This window comes from Neofelis nebulosa, chromosome 18, assembly GCF_028018385.1.
Source record: "Neofelis nebulosa isolate mNeoNeb1 chromosome 18, mNeoNeb1.pri, whole genome shotgun sequence".
Lineage (NCBI taxonomy): Eukaryota > Metazoa > Chordata > Mammalia > Carnivora > Felidae > Neofelis > Neofelis nebulosa.
The window spans coordinates 18,156,453-18,175,677 of NC_080799.1; the positions used below are offsets into that span (position 1 = coordinate 18,156,453).

General features: G+C 54.9%; 1 protein-coding gene across 4 annotated transcripts; it reads right to left on the reverse strand.

Annotated features, from left to right (window-relative positions):
- Positions 1 to 226: 226 nt before the first annotated feature.
- SEZ6L2 (seizure related 6 homolog like 2) lies at positions 227 to 19,032 on the reverse strand. 4 transcript variants are annotated; one of them, XM_058710585.1, is made up of 18 exons: positions 18,250 to 19,032; positions 17,174 to 17,305; positions 16,212 to 16,511; positions 15,708 to 15,847; positions 15,238 to 15,439; positions 10,730 to 10,915; positions 9,912 to 10,080; positions 9,118 to 9,281; positions 6,948 to 7,148; positions 6,325 to 6,463; positions 5,277 to 5,473; positions 4,942 to 5,136; positions 2,623 to 2,814; positions 2,340 to 2,531; positions 1,813 to 1,851; positions 1,517 to 1,634; positions 1,294 to 1,415; positions 227 to 821 (listed from the first exon to the last, which is right to left on the reverse strand). In XM_058710585.1, the coding sequence occupies exons 1-18, from the start codon at positions 18,326 to 18,328 to the stop codon at positions 805 to 807; spliced, it is 2,784 nt and encodes a 927-aa protein (XP_058566568.1). In that variant the 5' UTR covers positions 18,329 to 19,032; the 3' UTR covers positions 227 to 804. The 4 variants fall into 4 exon arrangements, with proteins under 4 accessions (XP_058566568.1, XP_058566569.1, XP_058566570.1 ...); XM_058710586.1 differs by having other exon boundaries at positions 1,294 to 1,390; positions 18,250 to 19,029; XM_058710587.1 differs by lacking the exon at positions 1,813 to 1,851.
- Positions 19,033 to 19,225: the final 193 nt, after the last annotated feature.

The window sequence follows — 19,225 nt, forward strand, 5'->3', positions numbered from 1 at the left end:
ACAGCTGAGGCCCACAGGGGGCTCAGCTTCCACAGAGGGTGAGACGAAAGCCAGGCTTTTTGACCCCTAGCCAGCCCCCCTTGACATTGCCCTGTGCCCAGTCTTGGAATGCCATCTTTTTTCCAAATTGTTCCCCTTTCCCCAGGCCTCTCTCCACATGGGCCACCGTCACTGTGTCCAGCACTCTGTGACCCACCTTCCCACGCCCCACCAGCCCAGTTACAAATGGTGGTTTTCTGTTTATTGCTCAAAAACAAAAATCCATAAGCAAAGGCGGGGAGATGGTGGGCTGGGAGACGGCATGAAGTGGGTAGGGGCCTTGTCCCTGTTTTCCTCCTACATCTCTCTTCCTGTGACTCTCCAGAGCCCAGGGGTTAGGCCTGGGGCCAGAGCGTCTGGGAAGAGGCTTCATGGCCAAGGGAATGCAGAGCTCTCAGGCAGTCCTTTGGCAGGGGGCGGTGGCGGGGGGGGGGGGGGGGGGGGTTGCCCTGGGCTGGAGGGGTCCCAGGAGTTGCGGGGGGGCCGAGTTCCCCTCCCAGGGTCCAAAAGCCAGTAGGGCCAGAGGGGAGGGGCAGGCCCCTTGTTTGGCAACTGAGAAGAGGAGGCTTGGGCGGCAGGATGCTGGTTTATTTACGGTAGGGTCCCCAAGGGCCATCAAAGCCCCCTCGTGGGACCAGGAGACTATTTACACATCAGGGAGAAAGGGAGCCAGAGGCAAGGTCCTGTACTCCTCCCTGCCCAGGAGGGAGAGGGGAAGGGCGTCCTGGGTCCTGCGGCCTTCGTCTTGGGGTTCAGATGGAAACTTCATACTCCCGTGTATCCTGGAGACAGAGAGGTGGGATCAGTTGCTGGAGTGGGAGGGGGATGGAGGAGGGAACAAAGTGAGAGGAGGCACCCACAAGGAAGGGGAGAGACCGTGGGCTTTTTAAAAATAACATCAATCGCGAGGTTTGGGAGCCAGGGGGTGGGAACAGCCAGGGGATGTTCGGTTTATCTTATCTTAAAATCACATACAAAATCAGAGTTTCTGGATTGTCTCGAACAACTGGAAGATCTGGCAACTGCGCCCGAGTCTCCACTACGGACCCGATGGGGTGCAAGGTCTCCATTTAGCCACAGTCCTCACCACCCTCTATTGTTCACACCTGACTTGCTTTGTTCATTGGCGTGGCCTTGGTAGGCAGATGAGGTTGAAATTCCCCAGACAGGTATTACAGAGACTTTGAGAGAAGGTTATGGAGTCCTGGGGGAGCAGAGAGGTGTGGCGCTCCGGGGGGCAGGGGAAGGGCTCACCCCAGCTTCGTACAGTGGATTGCTGAAGTCTGACTCCACAGTGATGGGGCTGTAGGAATGGGAGCCCGAGAAGCCGAAGAGGGATTTTCCCTGTAGCCTGGGAAAGGGAGGAGATAGAGGGGCTTATCGAGAGGTGAGCCCCCAACCCCCCCTCACCCAGGCGTCTGTGCCAGGCAGGCAGGACGTCTGCCCTGGCTCGAAGCTTCCCGAGTAGGGTACTTACTTGGTGTAGTATATGTAGACGCCGCTGCCGAGGACAATGACCAAACCTAGGGGCAGCAGGATAGCCAAAGCCAGGTTCCCGCCCTCCAGCTGACGCGACGGATCTGTGGTCTGGGTCACTGGGGAGAGGAGAGGCCAGTGAGCTGGGGCTGGGCCCAGCCCTGGGCTCTCCCAGCCTCCTGCCCTGGGCCTCGAACCCTGGGCCTCACCCCTCCGGGGCCTGGCCTCCTGCCCCCGGCCTCTGCCTTGCCCCCCCGACTCGGCCAGGCCTGGTTCTCCACCTGTGCCCTCACTGACCTTCCAGTTTTCGGTTGTCCAGGAGCTCCTCATAGGCCACTGCAGGGAGAGGAGGGGGAGGGGACGGGGTCTGAGCCAGGGAGGGGAGGAGGCTGGGTAGAGGCCGGGAGCCCAGGGGGGCTGGGCTGGACAGCCTGGGTCTCTCTGCCCTCTGCTCACCCTAAACTTTATCCTTCCCTTGGCGGGGGCGTGGCAGGAGTAGTCAGGGCAGGACCTTCTTCCTCCTTCTCCAGACCCCTAAAAGTTCAGCCTTCTTGGGCAGTCTAAATGAATCAGGTCTGTGGAATTTGTCAAAAGTAGGGAAGTGGAGACTGCTCCAGAGGGCATGGGACTTCCAAGCCAAAGCCCCCTCTGCTCCATCATCCTTCAGGACAATTCTGTAATACCCGTGAGGATCAGAGCCCTCCGTAGGTGAAGGGGGAGCTCGGCAGGGTTAACCGCTGGTCTCAAATTCGCTTCCTGACTTTCCCAGCCCTGTCACTCCCCAGACACTGCTGCACCCCCTCCGGCCCTGTCTGCCCAGGCACCTTTGCAGAGTGGGGGCTGGCTGGTCCACTGGGAGGGGTGGCCGGGCACACAGGTGATGGTGACCTCGCCGATGAGCTCAAAGCCCTCATAGCAGAAGAAGCGCAGAGACTCGCCCGCCTGGTAGTGATGTTTATACAACGTCTGATAGCCATTCTCTGGCACCCCTGGGTTCAGGCACGGCTCATACTTCACTGCAGGGCACATGTCAGTCACAGGCCAGCTCGCTGCTGAGCAGGCCACCCAGCCACCCAGCCACCCTTCCCAGGGTGTCCCCAGACTCACAGGCACACTTGGGGACCCGGTCGCTCCACTTGGGTGTGCCTGTGTCCCGGCTGTAGCAGGTGAGTACGGCCGCCCCCTCCAGGCTGTACCCGGGCAGACAGCGGTACTGGACGTGGGAGCCAACAGGGAAGCCAGCGTCCGAGGTGGTACGGTGCCCATTGGTGATCTCACCAGGGTCGGCACAAGTCATGACTGTTGGCAGGAGGGCAAGGTCAGGGGGAACTCAGCCCTTAAAGGATCTCCCAGAAAGCTTAGGGCTGAGCCGTGGGCCGTCTTCCCTCTAGGCAAGCCCCCCTCTCCCCCTATTTCCTCTGAATGAAGAGATCAGAAGTTGGAAAACCCTAAACCCCCATGCATTTTAGGTTTCAGGCTTCTTCCAGAAAAGAGTGGTGGAGGCAACCCAGGCCCTCACCCTAGGGTGAAATTTGAAATATGGTGGCCCCTGTACCAGAGCAGACCAGCTACATCCCAGCACTGCCAGCCCTGCATGGTGGATCTTGGGCGGTACAGCAGCTGCTCTCTTTAATTTTATTTTTGAGAGAGAGAGGGAGAGAGAGAGACAGGGGGGCAGGGAAAGGGGGGAGAGAGGGGGAGCATGAGCCGGGGAGGAGTAGGCAGAGAGAGAGATGAACAGAGGGTCCAAAGCAGGCTCTGTGCTGACAGCAGAGACCCCAGTGTGGGGCTCGAACTCACAAACTGTGAGATCATGGCCTGAGCCAAAGTCGGATGCTTAACCGACTGAGCGACCCAGGTGGCCCAGTAGCTGTCCTCTTTAGAGCCCTCCTGCTCAGCTCATCACTGTCCTTCCCAGCCCCTTGTGTGCTCCTACAGCCCGCCCTGCAGGTGCTTACTTACTTGCAAGAAGTAACAATCATAGCCATTTCTTGTACTTAGACCTGCACAAGGCACCCTGTTAAATGTTTTACATCTACGGTATCCTACACCCTGATGGTCCCGAAAGGCCAACGTGTCTCCTAGGGCTCAAGGCGGTCAAATAACTGGTCCATGGCCACTCAGCCAGGTCACAGCCCCATAACACTGGGCTGAGATTCGGAGACTTGAGTCTCAGCTCAGCTTCAGGCTCAATGTGCTGCCAGGCCCTTGGCCAGGCCCTATCCCCTGTCCCCTATCCCCTCTGGGTCCTGCCTCCGTCCCTTCCTGTCTCTGTCCCTGTCCTGTCCTGTCTGGGTTTCAGACTGGACATCCTGTGAATCCTTCCAGAGATGGGGAGCTGCGTCCTCCAGAACGTTTTCCTTGTGCGCAGCCCAAATCTGCCTTCCTGAGCTTAACCTCATCGGGCCCACCATTGCCCCCAAGGACCAGGTAGAAGACCTCCCATCCCATGTCCTCGTGGCCGGCTTCCCCAAATTTGAAGAAAATGACAGCAACCACCCCTTTCTGCTATTCTAAGAGATAAACACTCCCAGCTCCTTTCAATGTCACCTCCTCTGAGAAATCTCCTGTCCCATCCCTGGAACAACGACCCCCCCTTCCCTTCCCTTCTTCATATTTATAGCAGCTACTACTTACTGCTGCTGACACGCGCGCTGTGTGAACTTGATTTGCTCTTCACAGCCCCTTTTCCTATCTCACCGATGAGGCAGCCAAGGCTCAGAGATGTTAAGCACTTTGCCCCAAATCATCCCGCAGTTACCACTGTGCAATATTCTGAGTTGTTTAAGCGTCTGTCCCCCTTCTGGACTGTGAGCTCCGCCAGGGTCGGGAGGGACCCCAGACCCTCTGCATAACCCTAACCCCGCATGGGGCTTCAAAGACTGCATTGAAATAAACCGAATTCTCTGACCAGCCTCGGCCCTAGTACAGTGACTCCCTGTAAGGTCAAAGGTTAGGGACTGAGAGACTGGAGCAGGGTCTAGAACGAAAAGAGGAAAAGAGCGAGCGGGAGCTGAGAGCTGACCCGGAAGGCCGGGAGGGGTGGAACTCGGCCTCAGCAGAGGCGGGGCCAGTAGGCTGTGGGGCGGGGCCGCGAAAAGGTGAAGCTGGACCCAGGGCACGCGGGGTCAGAGCCCAGAACAGTGCACTTGAGGGATGCCGCCCGGAGATGAGAGTGGGTCCAGAGGGGACAGTTTTGGGACACCGAGGATCGGAGGAATGGACCCCAAAGGGAAAGGGGGACGGGGCCTGAGCAAGATCTGGGCAGAACCCAGAACGAAGGGATGAAACGTGGCCGGGATAGGGGCGGGGACACAAAGGGACCGAAGCGGGACGCAGAGGGGTCTGGCGGCGCCCAAGCTGAGCCGCGAAACCCAGATGGGGAGGGGCGGGGCTATGAGAGATGTGGGCGGGGCCCGAGCTCACTCTTTTGGCAGGCGGGCGGCGCTGCGCTCCAGGACAGGTCCCACTGGCAGGTGAGAATGTCGGAGCCGAGGAGCTCGTAGCCAGGCTCGCACTGGTAAGTAAGCACGGTGCCCCGGATCAGGTCCCCGTGGGAGGCCGTCCTCCAGCCCCACTCCGGGGGTGGCAGCTCGGGGCACGTGTCGTTCCTCGGGACCTCTGCAGGGGAAAGACAGAGAGTTTGGATGCTACCCTGCGAATGACTCGGGGAGCCCTTCCAGCCTCGGGGACCTCGCGCTCCTCCCGCGATCTCTGGCCTACCGGAACCCTGCCCATTTCAGGACCTTAGACCTCGGTACCTTTGAAGTGCAACACGAAACCCTGCCCCAGGCCCGGGTTTGGGGGCCCTGGCGGTGCCTGGAACTGCAGCGTGAGGTCGGGCCCAGAGGAGAGGAGGCGGCGGCGCGGTTGGGGTCCCCGCAGCTGGGCCAGGACTCGGGCGCTGGGACCGTCCCCGTCGAACAGTGTCAGCATGTCCCCTTCGCGCACATTCAGGCTGCGGGGAGTGGGACCAGATAAGGGGGCTGGGTTATGATCGGCCCCTCCTATCCGGTTCTGCCCAATCCCTAACTCAGTTCATTAGTAACCCTACCTACTCTCCAGCCCTGCCCACATTCTTCCATCCAAGGCCCGGCCCCGCCTTTTGACCAATTTTGGGCTTCTCTGTGCTAACCACTCCAGGTTCCACCTGTTCTGGGGCTCTTCCCAGTTCCTGCTTCCCCATTCCCAGTCCAACTCCTTGCGACCTCGCACTCATTGGTCCCTCTTCCATCACGCGGTGAGCCACAGTCTCGCACAAGCCCCGCCCTGACCAATCACAGGCCATGTTCATTTACCACCAGCCCAACTCCAGGCCCCACCTGAGTATCTGCAGGCCCGCTTCTGGTTCGTCACGTGACCACCTCACACCAAATCAGCTCACTGGATTCTCCCCACACCCACACCCACCTTGGGTGCTGGTGGTGATACAACAGCTTGGGCCTGGGCCCCTGGAAGTTATTCCAGGGGCGGCCTCAGAAACAGCCAAAGAGTGGGAGACTCCAGGCCAGAGCCCCCTGTTCACTATACCTCTCCCCCCCCCCCCCCCCCCCCCCCCCCCCCCGCCGCAGAAGACTGCATTAGCCCATTTCCTTGTCCAAAATCGCCTGGCTAATAATTTGTACCTAGGTCTACCCGACAACGCACTCCCCCATCCTGAACCCTTAGTTGCCTCTTTCATTAGGTCGTATATTCACCAAATCTCGTGTAGACGTGCAAGCCGGCCAGGCTCAGAATGCAGGCTAGGCTTTTGTCATACCACACTTCACCGACCCACGCCCGCCGCACCCCTGCAGCACCCAAACGTACATCTCCACTTGGAGCAAGATGCGCTTCTCCTCTTGGACATGTAGGCCCCACACGCAGTCCTGGCCGGGGCTATAGCTCTGGGGCCAGTCAGGAGAGAGGACCACACCAGCTGCCTCTGACAGCTCCCCTCCACACATGGCTAGGGTGGAAGGGGGGGGGGTGGGGTCAGATTCAGAACCCAGGTGGGAGGGCGGTCTCCAGTTCACCACAGACCTCACCTCTCCCAACTGCATGCACTAGACCACCTCACAGGTTTCCTGTTATCTATTAAGACACCTGTTTCTCGATGTACCCAGTCCTGTTGTACCCAATCCCCAGCCCTGCTCTCAATTAGCCCTGCCCATGCTCCAGCCTATGCATTACCCCCCCCCCCCCCCGCCAACCCATAACTTAGTTCTATTTCTAGCTCTTCAAGACATTTGGGTTGTGACCCCTAAGTTTTGTAACAAACCCACCAGTTATTTAGTTAAGAAAACTATTTCTGAAAGGGACAGGGATTTGCCCAAGGCCTAGGTTTATTAGGTTTGGAGAGGCAAGTCTCCTCCCTGAATGGCCTTCCTAAGATTCCCAGCCCGGGGGGAGTCTGTAGACTGAAGGACCTCCTGGCGATGTCGAGGGCTCACCCTTGCAGGCTGGCTCTGTGTCGTTCCAGTGGGGCTCTGTGGGATCCACACATTCGATGGCATTGGGGGGGCCCGGGGGCTCTAGGGCATATCCTGGGAGGCACGAGAAGGTGGCCAGTGCCCCTGGGCGGTACTCAGGGTCCGTGGTGGTGACATTGCCATGTGCCAGGAAGGGGGCAAAACAGCGATCTTCTTCAAAGGCTAGAGAGGAGTCAGTCACAGAAATTAAGCATTAAGATAGGTCTCAGGGGTCTCAGACTGGGGGGACTTAGGCTGAATTCAAGTGTCGTTTGGCCATTCCGTGGTCTGTTTACAATGGAATGCTTAGGGCTTAACTTTCACTCTCCAGACTCCTCCAAACCCTAACACTTCTCATTTACACATTTCTGTTACCTTCCTGGCCTCTGGAGGAAAACTGCTAGGCTAGTCAAATCCCAGCTCCCATTCTACAGATGAGGAAACTGAGGTCCAAGGACAAAAAGTCACTTGCCCAGTGTCATACACTAAGGCAGTGGCAGAATCAGGTCTCAGACTCACATGGCTTGATTCCCAGCTAGAGACACTTGGTTTTAGAAACTGCAGAGGAGGGAGAGGAAAGGGTGCCTTTGGAGAACTGGCTCATGTAAGTGTGTTCTCCCCTCAAAAATAACAGATCCTGATTACCCCTGATCATCCATGCTGTGGCTAGAATCCAAAAGTGCAGTGAATGCAGAAGCTACTCAATTTTGATTTTGGACTAAGTCAGCAAAAATAAACATTTGGAGAGCATTTTAGTTTTGGCCCACGTGATCATATCTTAGCTGCAAAACTATACGTGAAGAGGAATCTGAAGCTCATGGAACAGCAATGACCCACAACTAGGGAGGCAGGCCTTAAACCTGGAACTCTTTTCACATTTTCAAAGACAAAATGCAAATTATTTTTTAGATCCACTGTTGTAGTTTACTGTTATTTAACCCAGTGAGGTTAAGTGTCATGTCCAAATCCTATGCACCCATCAGGGCCCAGTGCCAATTCCATTTCTCCCTTGATTCATACCAGAGACCAGCCCCTCCCATCTCTGAGCATTTCATTTTCTTTATCTCTCTCCTGCTACTGTTTGCACAAATCCTCTGCTCCAGTCACACTGAAATTTCCTGTTTCCCAAACATACCAGGCCTTTCTATGATTCTTTACTATTGCTCACACTGTTCCTTTCACCTGAGATGCTCATCCCTAATCTCCCTCTTTTATTTATTTATTTTTTTAAGTTTATTTATTTTGAGAGAGAATGAGTGGGGGAGAGGCAGAGTAAGGGAGAGAGAGAATCCCAAGCAGGTTCCACACTGTCAGCACAGAACCCCACTCAATGCTCCAACTCACAAACCATGAGATCATGACCAGAGTGGAAACCAAGTCAGACCCTTAACCGACTGAGCCACCTAGGTGCCCCTAATCTCCCACTTTTAAAATTCTCTCTATCCCAGAGCCTGGCCAGTAGGTAGAGTATGAGACTCTCAAAATTCTCTCTATCCTGTAAAGGTGTTCAAACACCTCTTCTCCCATGGTCGGCTGACTTCCTTGTTTCTACCTGTCCAGCATCCGGTCCCCCTTCTTCTGTTTACAGCACTCCTTTTTTCATTTTGGGATACATGCCTCCCCGGTCAATGAGGTCCGGTTGGGGCCAACTCTGGATGGTTATGTGATGTGGATCTGCCAATCCTAACACCACTTGACCCTAGCTTTAATGAGGCTCGGGTGTAGGCACATGACCTAAGCCAGGGAAATGAGAGCCCTTCTTGGCATTTCTGCTAAGAAAGTGCTATACTTTCTCTTTCTGGTTGACTTACTAAGTTGGTGGTTTATCAGTCAGGACTGCTAGGTCCACCACATATGAGAGCCTGACAATGAAGCCAACGCAGAGCAAAGAACTGAGAGATTAAGGTAATTTGACTCTTGGCTGTGTATCTAGAGCCAGCCATATATGAAACTTAAAGAGAAAAAGCCACTTCAGGAATTAGAAGGGGTCCATCAGAGGGGATTTTTAGAGTTTTGGGGTGGGAAAGCAAGTTAGGTTCCAGGGATCCAAACACAGAGATGAATAGGGACAGTGTTTGTGCTTGTGACTGTACCTGGCCATCAGGAAGAGGGGAGAGTGCAGGAGTTGGGGCCCCGAGAGGAGGGCGGTTACCTTCAAATCGGAGGCTTAGCAGCAGGGGATTGGCAGGTGTCTCTGAGAGCAGCTCCACATACAGGGACTGGGCATCACTGATGAGACCCCGCTCTGGGACATCATCCATGTCTGAGTCATAGATGACTGGGGAGAGGGGACTGCCCCCTGAGCGCACCATTAGCCTGAGATGGACAAAAGGGTCGTCAGGAGCTCAGTTTCCCCTCAGAAGCTGCCCCACCTCTTGCCAGGCTCTCCTCACTCATTTTCAAGCTATTGTTTTCAAAGGTCGACTACATGCCAAGTATTCTAAGCCTTTACACATTTTGTCTCATTTAATTTTCACAAGAGCCCTTGAGTGGGTACTCTTTATTACTCCTTACTTTAGAGATGAGGACACAGAGGCCCAGAAAGAGTAAATAACCTGCCCAACATCACACAGCAACTCGTGGCCGAGCTGCGATAGCAGTTAGATAGAGGGGGTACCAATGATGATGAGGATGCCAAGAACATTTACAGTGCTCTCTGTGGGCCAGGCACCCTTCTAAGTATTTCATGTGTCTTAACATGTATCCTCGCAGAAACCTTCAAAAGGAGGTCCTATTATTGCCACTCTACAGGAGAGGAAACCGAGGCACAGAGAAGTTCAGTGATTCATCTAAATTGACACAGCTATACTGCCTAAGAAGGGGAAGGACCAATCTGTATTTGACACAAATTTTAACTGGGATCCACCCCAGACCTGTCTGACCACCCCCTGCAGCCTCCCTGTTTCCCAGAGGTGGGGACCTCTGACTCAAGGCGCAGATCCTCACCGGTCATTGTCCTCATCCAGTGAGACCCTCTCGAAGTGCAGGTGAAGCCGGCGTCCCTCAGCTGCTTCAATGACCCAACGGCAGGTGAGGTTGGGCCCTGCCGCTCCCCCAGGCTCAGGGGACACGATGCGGCCCAGTGTAGCATTGTGGATGGTACCACCACAGGATGCTGTTGGGGGGGGGGGGATATGTTAAGGTGACTTGTCCTCCTGTCTTCAGAGCTGTTACATCCACACCTTTGGTTGGGACCTGGCCTCAGGGTGCCCTACAGGCTCACGGCAGAGGACAGGACATTTCCAGGCCACCACTCAGGTAGGGAACCAGCCCTAAAATAGGAAACCCCAGAATGGACACCTCCTAGGATGGAAATCCTGCTAATATGAACACTCTCCAGATGTGGATACCCTGGCATCTGGAGTTATGGGGGAGCCCCCAAATTGAAGCCCTCAAATGGAAAATCTTCCAGACGGGATCACCAGGATGAAGACTCCCCAGGATAGAGACCCTCTAGATATGGACCTCAAGAATGGTTTCCTTGAGGATGAGGAGTCCCTAAAAGAAGAGGCAGCCAGAATGGTGACTCCCCAAATGGAAAGCCTCTAGGCAGGACATCCCCAGATAGAGACCCCCAAGAATGGAGATTCTCAGGGGATAGGGACATTCAGTGTAAGGCGCTCCAGATGGAGACACCAGGATAGGGACTCTTCTAGGCAGAAACCACTTCAAGATGGATGTTCCCCAAAGATGGAGATGCCCAAGATAGTACCCTCCCAATGGGGCTCCCAGGACAGGCCCCACCTAGCATGCAGGAGACTCACCCATACAGCTGGGGGGTTCACCACTCCAGGCTGGCCGGGTGCCATTGAGGCAGATAAGGGTCTCCTCCCCCTGCAGCTGGTAGCCCGAATCACAGTGGAAGGTGGCAGTACCCCCAGGGTGCAGGTCTGTCACGCTCACATCCCCATGGGTCGGCCGGGGAGGGAAGCCACAGCTCAGGAGATAGGCTGGATAAGGCAGAGCAGGGAGAAGGACTCTTTTCTCCAGGCCACTCTCACCAGTCACCCAGCACTTCCTTCCCCCTTTCCACATCCCCCTGGAGGCACAGGCTGGCTCCTTACTGGAGTTTTCACATGGCTACTTGGTCTAATGAAGAGATAACTTCAATATCTCTTATCTCCCCTAATCTTTGTAATCTACCCACTTTGGCTTCCATTTTACAGATGAAGTATCAGAGATTCAAAGACATTCTGACTGTGGTACATATTTGGTGTGTGACCTCAGGCAAATCAGTTGACCGCTCTGAACCCATCCAGCTCTAATAATAACAAATAGTATTTCCAGAGCCTGTTCAGCTGCTAAGGTGAGTTTATGCAGCACTTTTGAGGTAGCCAGAGTAAGACTGTGATACGTTTTCCAGATGTAGAAATTGGTTACTAAGTGCCTCATCATGTTTTCTCCCTCCTTTAAAAGGATTTTTTTTAATGTTTTATTTATTTTTGAGACAGAGAGAGCATGAGTGGGGGAGGGGCAGAGAGAGAAGGGGACACAGAATCTGAAGCAGGCGTCAGGCTCTGTGCTGACACGGGGCTCAAACCCACGAACCGAGAGATCATGACCTGAGCCAAAGTCAGAGGCTTAACCAAGTGAGCCACCCAGGCGCCCCTATGCTTTCTCCCTTCTACACATACAGACTCTCTTCCACGGAGGTGCGTGGTAGTAGGATTCCCTCAGCTTTCATCCAGAGGAGCCACATGAAACTCCTTTAGGAACTTTGACCATCTTGTCATTAAAGACCTTCATACTCAGTGCCCCCTAAATGAATCCTCCAGTGAAAGTGAAGTGCTAGGGAAAGCTTTGCTCTCCTTTGTTTCTCTCCTCCTCTCTTGCAGTGAGAACTATCCAATCTCTCTTTTTGTGCTGGCTGCTAAGACGCTCGGAACCAGATCGAGGCTTGTCCCTAGCAACAAGGGCCTGTCCATCCACGTCTATTTTTTCATCTTTAATACGCACTTCCTGGCACCAATTTTCTTCTTATTTTATTTAATTTTGCTGTGTTCTTTTTTGAAAGCCTCCTGAAAACCTTGTGGAATCCTATGAGAGAAATAAATAGAAAGTGACTTTGGGGATGCCTGGCTAGCTTAGTCAGACGAGCATGCGACTCTTGATCTCAGGGTCATTAGTTTGAGCCCCATGTTGGGTGTAGAGATTAATTAAATAAGAGAAAGAAAGAATGAAAGAAAGAAAGAAAATAGGAAGGAAAAGAAGGAAGGAGGAAAGAAGGAAGGAAGGAACAAAGAAAAAGAAAGGAAGAGACTTGGTAGTAAACAATGGACTCTAAATTTGGTCCTGACACAGTTCTGTGTGTCTGTTTCAGACCAGTCACAGTCCATCAAGAAGGGCTGCCAGGCGGAGGTGCACCAAAGCTGGGTCTCTGTAGCAGGGGTAGGCTCTGGGTAACCGTGCTTGGAAGGTACCAGTTTGCCTGGGCCTTTGTTTTTGCTAACTCTCCAGCCCTAAGTGATTCTGTCAGAGACCTGGTCTCTCCCTACTTCAAAATTCAATAAGCATTTCCTTGGCTGGGCGCTGGGCACAGAGAGGCAAAAAGGGCCCCCAGGCTTTGCCCTTCGGGAGTTCACAGTCTATGAAGATAAACACAAAAACCTTCCAGAATACAGTGGTTTAAGTACATATTAGCCTCTTGATGACTCTCCACAATTAGCAGAATCAAGTCCAAATGCTTTGGGTTGACATTCAAGTGCCTTCCATAGCTGTGTCCAGCGCAACACTCCCAGCGTCAGGTCTTTGCACCCGCAATCCGTATATCCTACCCAATGTAATTTTGTGACTTCCGTATCTTTTCACACCATTTCCCCCACCTGCAAGGCCCTCTTCTCGCCCTTTTTCATTTCTCAAGGACTAACTTAAGAACCACCTCTTCCAGGAAGTCTTCCTCACCCCTCCCCTTTCCAACTGAGTTCGTTTCTTTCTTGCCTCTCCACATGCACCTGCATAATCTTATCACATTGACTGCTGTCTATTGCCATGATGAGACAGAACCACGCCTTATTTATTTTGTCTCCCAAAAGCCTAGCCTAACTGGCCCACTGATGCGGCGGCAAAGAGGATTTTTGGAACAATACACAAGAGCACTGGATTTGGAACCGGGCAGACCTGAGTTCTGGGTCCAGCTCCAAGACTTATTAGCTGTATGACCTTGAGCAGGTGATGTCACCTCTAGGGCCTGTCACCTGTAAATGGCAGTAATAACCACTATCATTGACAACTGGCCTTCAGGTTAAAGGAAAGAAACATGCAAAGCACCTGACACGTAGAAAGTACTCAGAAAAGCTTAATCACTTGCCACTCCATCTCAATTAATGAATGCCTCAGAGTCAGGGCTGGGGACTGACTGCTGACTCTGCAATGAACTTACAGGTGGTTTAGCATCCATCTGACCTTTCATCCTCTCAGAGCTGGGGGTCACTCTCGGGGGGTGCTGGGAGATGCAAAGGAAACCACAGTTGGCGCAAGGGTTTTGTAAATGGAACGCTCGCTGGGCTTGGGGCGAGCAGTGATGGAGCCTTTGGCCTTTCAGAGAAGCTAATGAGGCCACTTTGGACCAGAGGCCCCAGCTAGTGCAGACTCGGGAGCGCTTAAACAGGGCCTCGGTCCCAAAGGTGCCCTGAGAAGCTGCAAAGCAGGGAAGACCGAGGCAGGTAATGAAGGGCAATTTATGCAATAGCCCTGCTTCCCCAAATGTTCTACTTAGTCTAAAGAGTCCTATTTTCAATGCCCTAGGGAAGTGGCTGCTTAAGAGAGCCAGCAGGGAGCCATTTTGTAAAATCGGAAGTCCTGCCCTGGGCCCGGGCCCTGGGCCATGCCCTTGCTTCCTGCTGATCCGACCACCAGTTACATGGCCCCCACCTCACTGGGTTCTCCGTGAATAGGTCTCTCCACCTTGCACACATGAGCCCCTGGGGCTGGGCAGAGGCCTCAGGAGAAACTCAAAAGGGTGTGAGGAAGGGGTACGGGTGGTGTGTGAGCTGGATAAAGCCCACAAGGGAAACGGGGGGCAGCAGAGCACACAAGAGGCAGGCAAGGCCATGAGGTGATGTAAATGGGGACATTGGCCCCAAACATAGTTCCCTCTCTGTTTTCCAAGGAACACAGGGACTTTGGAGATGGCAGCAGGGTCCAGAATGGGACAGCGGGCTGGGACTGTTGCCTCACACACACGTGTATGCTAGAACATACCCTTGCACTGTGGGAAGGTTCCCGTACACACGGGTGAGCACCAATGTCCACCTGTTTGTAGGCTGTCCGTGGGTGGTTGCTCATGAATGCAGTTGTGCCTCTTACGCCCCCCAAACCCAGCAGGATCTTTCTAGGCCACATATCTGAGGCTGTCACTATCTTGCTTAAAACCTCTCAATCCATGCCCCTTGCAGGATAAAGTCGTCTGTACTCCTTACTGAAGCTGATAAGGCCCCTCATGATCTGAATCCAACCTACCTCCCAGTCTGGTCTCTTAGAGCCTGCTTCCCGCCCACCACTTTCTGGGTTTTTCTGTAGCAACAACTGACATTGCTGAGCTCTCACTGTGTACGAGACACTATTTTAAGCACCTGACATGTATTAGTTAATTTGATCTTCCTAATAATGCCATGAACTAAGTATTATGATCCCCACTTTTCAGGTGAGAAGTGAGGCACAGAAAGGTTAAGTAACTCCCCCCAGGTCACACAGCTAAGACAATTCTGTCTTCCATGCTGAATCACTTCAACTCCTCAAGGAGGCCATGCTTTTTCATCCGTCAGGACACTTGCCTCTTTCTCCCCCTCCCACCTTCCCCTAGCAGCTCATCTTTTAGTTCCCAGCTTAGTTACCTCCTCCAAGAAGGTGTCCCTGTATCCCTTAGGAGAAATTTAGGTCCCTTTGAAATTTCCCTCTGCCTGTGTTTCCTTCATCATAGGGATATAGGTCCGAATCTCACTGAATTATAATCATCCTGATTACTTGCCCATCTCTTTACCTAGATTCTGAGTTCCTTGATGATTTACATCTAGCTTGTTCATTTCTCCCTCCAGGGATAACACAGGGCCGGTATGAAACGGGTGCTCAATAAACATTTGTCGAGTGAATGGGTGAACTGCCACCTGGATGTGTGCACACCCAGACACAGGTCTGTGAGTGTGTAAAATAAGTGTATGTAGATCTCCTCTATGGGCTCTGCCCCCAGGGTCCTAGCCAGGAGGAAAGGCTCCTGGTGATGTCCCTTGTGCCCAGTGTGGCCCCTCCCCTTTCACCAGCACCCCAGACTCCTCACCCTGATAGTGGATCCTGAAGCCACCGCCCCTTGGGACCCGTGGACTCTGGAAGTGCAGGAGCAGTCGGTTGGTTGGACTCCTAAGGACCTGTCCTTCTCCCAGCATGGAGGAGTTGGCCAGGAGTCGGGGGGCCAGGCCTGGGGACCCCCCACCAGCCAGCACCAGGAGTTCCTCCTCCCGAGACAGGTTCAGCGTCTGCACCTAAAGAAGCCAGACCCAGACCCCCCGGGACAAGTCAGTGAGGGTGGGTGACCCCTAAGTCCCCCACCCCTCACCTTCCCCTCCCTTGCGTGTGGCAGCCAAATATCACTGTGACATCGGTCAAATTATAGAACTCTAGGAGGGTCTTTGAGATCCTCGGAAAACAGGCCCGCTTCAGTTAGGAAACAGGTTCTCTGGTTCCCAGGCCAAACTTGTGCACACCCCTGGGCCTAGAGGAAAGGGCTTGGGGGCTTCAAAGTCCAGTTACCTGGATCTCAATGCCGTAGCCAGGGTAGACATGGATGCTGTATGTGCAGTCCAGGAGCCCCAAGGTGCGGCTGGCTGCGCTCCCCAAATCTGGAGACTCCACGTGCCCTTCCCCCTCAGAGATGTTGTTATTACACAGAACTGAAGAGATACAAGTGGCTGGAGTTGGGAGAATCACTGGATTCTTGCCCTCCCAGCCAAGCAACTCCGGGGGTCCTCACCTGTCTTGGCCCCAGCACCCCTCACCACCTTTATCCGGTGCTCCCTCTCCCCCCTCGCCCTCCCCCGTGCCCACAACTCCCTTCCCCAACCATAATGGAGATAAAACACATAGAGAGGTGCTGGTACATAGCAAGGGCATATGAATGCCAGCCTTTATTATTATTGAGCGGAAGCCCAGACCCCTTCTTCCACACGTTCCCAGCAGCCTCTCCCCCTGCACACCCGCTCCTCTCCCACATTCGTACTCCTGCACACTGTCCCCATCCCCTTTCCCTCGCCTCACCTGGGCTGGTCACCGTGGTGGTAACAGTTGTCGTGGTGATGATGGTGGTCGTGGTCTCCTCCTCTCCTCCCTCAGGCCCGAGGGGTGGGCCTGGGGAGGCGGGGCCAGGAAGGGGCGGGGCCGTAGTTCCTGGGGGCGGGGTCAGCAGCTCTGGTGCGGTGGGGCCTGCCCCCCTGCCCCCTTTAGAGGTTACGGCTGTTGTCAGAGGCCCTGTCCCTGGCTCAGTGGCCCGTGGCAGGGAGGGCGCTGCAAGAGTCTGGCCGGCTGGAGGGGTGGCTAGTGTGGGGTCTGGATCAGATCCTGGGACAGTGCAACGGAAGTCAGGGCACAGAAGGAGCAAATCGGGGGGCCATGGGTAGGGAGCAGGGCTGAGGGAAACTGGGGGCTCCCCCACTGAACCCCAAAGACCTCCCCCACAAGGTGCAGCCCCCCCCCCACGTCTCCCTTCCCCACCCGAACTTTGAGCCTCCTCCCAAGGCGTCCACAGCCTGACCCCCCATCCCTCGCCACCTCTCTGCCTAGGTCCTTCCACTCTGACAGTCTCCTTGAGCCTCTCCATGCCTCCCCCTTCAGATCTGGCTCCCCTTCCTGTGTACCCCTTTCTCTCTCCTCTCTCTTTCGCTCTCTCTGGAACTCTTCTCTGTTTAGTATTCCCGTGGCTCTCTGACTTTATGAGTCTAAATCTGCTACTCTCTGCATTTCTCTCTTTCTGTGTCTCTCTCCCCCCTGTTCCTCCGAGTCTGGTTCTCTGAGTTTCCCTCTATGTTTCTCTCTGATGGTCTGTTTTTCTGTCTGGCTCTGTCTCTTGATCATTCTGTCTCGATTTCCCTGGGTCTCTGTCTATGCCCAGTTTTGACATGCTCTAACCATCACTCTCTGAACGTCACTGGCTTGGGTTCCCATCTCCCTGAGTTTATTCCCTCCCTCTCTGTATGCCACTCGTGCCACTCTGGGGGCCTCACCCGGCAGGTAGCCCATCTCTGGACCCCTCCTCAGCAGGGCCCCATGGAGCAGCTCGGCCAAAGCCTCGGAGGCTACTGTGGGGGCCTCACTTCCGGGCTCTGGCAGTACCTCTTCTTCCTTCAGGGGCAGACCTAGGAGATGAAGTTGTGTGAGCCCTTCCACTGCCCCACACTCTTTCCTTCTCCAGAAAGATCTTTTCCAGAGCTCTTCCCCTCTCCCCAGTCAGCAGGGCCTGCAGGAGCTCAGAGGGTCCCAGACTGGGCTGAGAGCCAAGGTTGGAGGAGGGGCTCCCAGCTGCCTCACACACTCCTGCACCTTCCCCTCTCCCCCAACCCCCCAGGCTGAGTGGGCCTTCAGTGAACCCTGGACAGCGCCAGCAGCGTGGCCACAGTGCTACCTTCATTTTCCCCTCACTGGTGCTCTTCCCCAACCCTGGAGCTCTGCAGAGGGTCTGGCAGTACCTCCCAGCCCTTGCTTCCGCAGTGCCCAGCTTTCTTTCTGGGTTTCTGTCTCTGCAGTGTGGTGTTCTCTCTCTCTCTCTCTCTCTCTCTCTCTCTCTCTCTCTCTCTCTCTCCCCCCCCCTCTCTCTCTCTCCCTCTCTGCAGTCTCTGCCAGCTTCCCTGGAGTCTGGCGAGGGGTCAGATTAGAGGACTTTATATTTGGTCTCTGGTCTCTGAGCACTGCCTCTGTTCATCTGTCTTTGTCCATTCGTCCAAGAGCGTTTGTGTGTGCAGTGCCTGGCGTTTCTCCCACCACCTCCGTGTCCCACCCAGGTACCCTGCATGCTTCATGCCGCCTCCGCAGACATCCCCCCAACTTCCCCAGCCCTTCTTCCTGGATTTAACACTCCCCCCGGTTCTGGTAAAAGCTCCCCTCATTCATTCCCCCACCTCTTCAGTATTGGGGGTTAGGGCTCCAGGCACCAGCGAGAAAGCCCTGGCTTGCCCCTTCCCCATCAGCTGTACCCCTCCCCTCCCCCAGAAGCTCAGAAAGCCCAGGATGTTCAGAGAAAGGATGGCAGAAGACCCAGCTGAGGACCTTCCCCGGGCCTACCCCCACGCTCCCATGTCCTTACCCTGAATCCAGGGACAGCTCAGCAGAATTAGGAACAGCAGCTGGGGAGGCGGCGGGTGCTGGACCCTGGGAGTCCCCATGGCGACTCACACCGATTTCTCTCCTCTGCGTCTCTCCTAAATAATCTGTCACCTTTCCTCCGTCTCCTTTTATCTTTCCCTTTCCTTATTTATTTTTTTCCCTGCTAGCATGGAGCAAGAAAGACAATTTCTCTGCCTCTTGGGTTGGAGGGGCAGAATTGGGCTGGAGGTCGCCTGGATCCCACCCCCTCCTTGCCCAATCTCCTCTGTCTTCTGCTCTCGGGTCTGTGGGAGAGGGGGCGCGGCTCCGGCTGCAGGGGGTGGGACCAAGAAGCCCGAAGGGGCCGGGTCGCTTGGGTTACCCTCTCGCTCGGGCGCCTGGGTCCCCCCAGCTGGCTGGATCCCAAGCTGGGGGAGTGGGGAGAGGCAAGGCAGCTTCAGGGGGTCTGGGGTGGGGTCGAGGATCAGGAGGGTCCCTACTGTGCTCTAGCGGGGCTTGGCGGGGAGGGGAGGGGGTTGCGGAACCTGGAGAGCCGAAGCTCGGGCACAGGAGCTGCGGGAGGGAGAAGCTGAGAAAGGTGTCGAACCCACGTCAGATCCTGGGGACGGGCGAAGGGAGGGGCCAGGATTTATTTGGGGGCGACGGGGAGGGGGGAGGGAGAAGGAGGAAGTGCAGATGGAGGAAGGAGGGACCACATGAGCCAGACCGTAATCCTCACTCCCGCGGCCCCTAGGGGAGGCAAAGGAAACTCTGGTCCTAGCTGTAATTACAACCTCTTCCCCCAGCCTTTCCAGCACATCTGGAATCTGAATCTCCTCTTCCCAGGGTGCCGAGGGGCGGCACAGCTGGGTTCACGCTTGGTCGGCTTCCCAGTATGCCCCCTACCCACATCCAGGACCCCCACCCCCCACAGGACTTCCCTTTCTGTTTTACAATTCATGTGCAATGGGCTCCCC

What these genes read in the sequence shown, in the direction of transcription:
- SEZ6L2 (XM_058710585.1), bottom strand. Translation starts at nt 18,328, where the DNA reads ATGGGGACTCCCAGGGTCCAGCACCCGCCGCCTCCCCAGCTGCTGTTC. An exon ending in CACCACGGTGACCAGCCCAG is followed by an intron (nt 15,848 to 16,211) that starts GTGAGGCGAGGG and finishes GTATCTCTTCAG; the next exon opens with TTCTGTGTAATAACAACATC. An exon ending in CTGGATGAGGACAATGACCG is followed by an intron (nt 9,282 to 9,911) that starts GTGAGGATCTGC and finishes TGTCCATCTCAG; the next exon opens with GCTAATGGTGCGCTCAGGGG.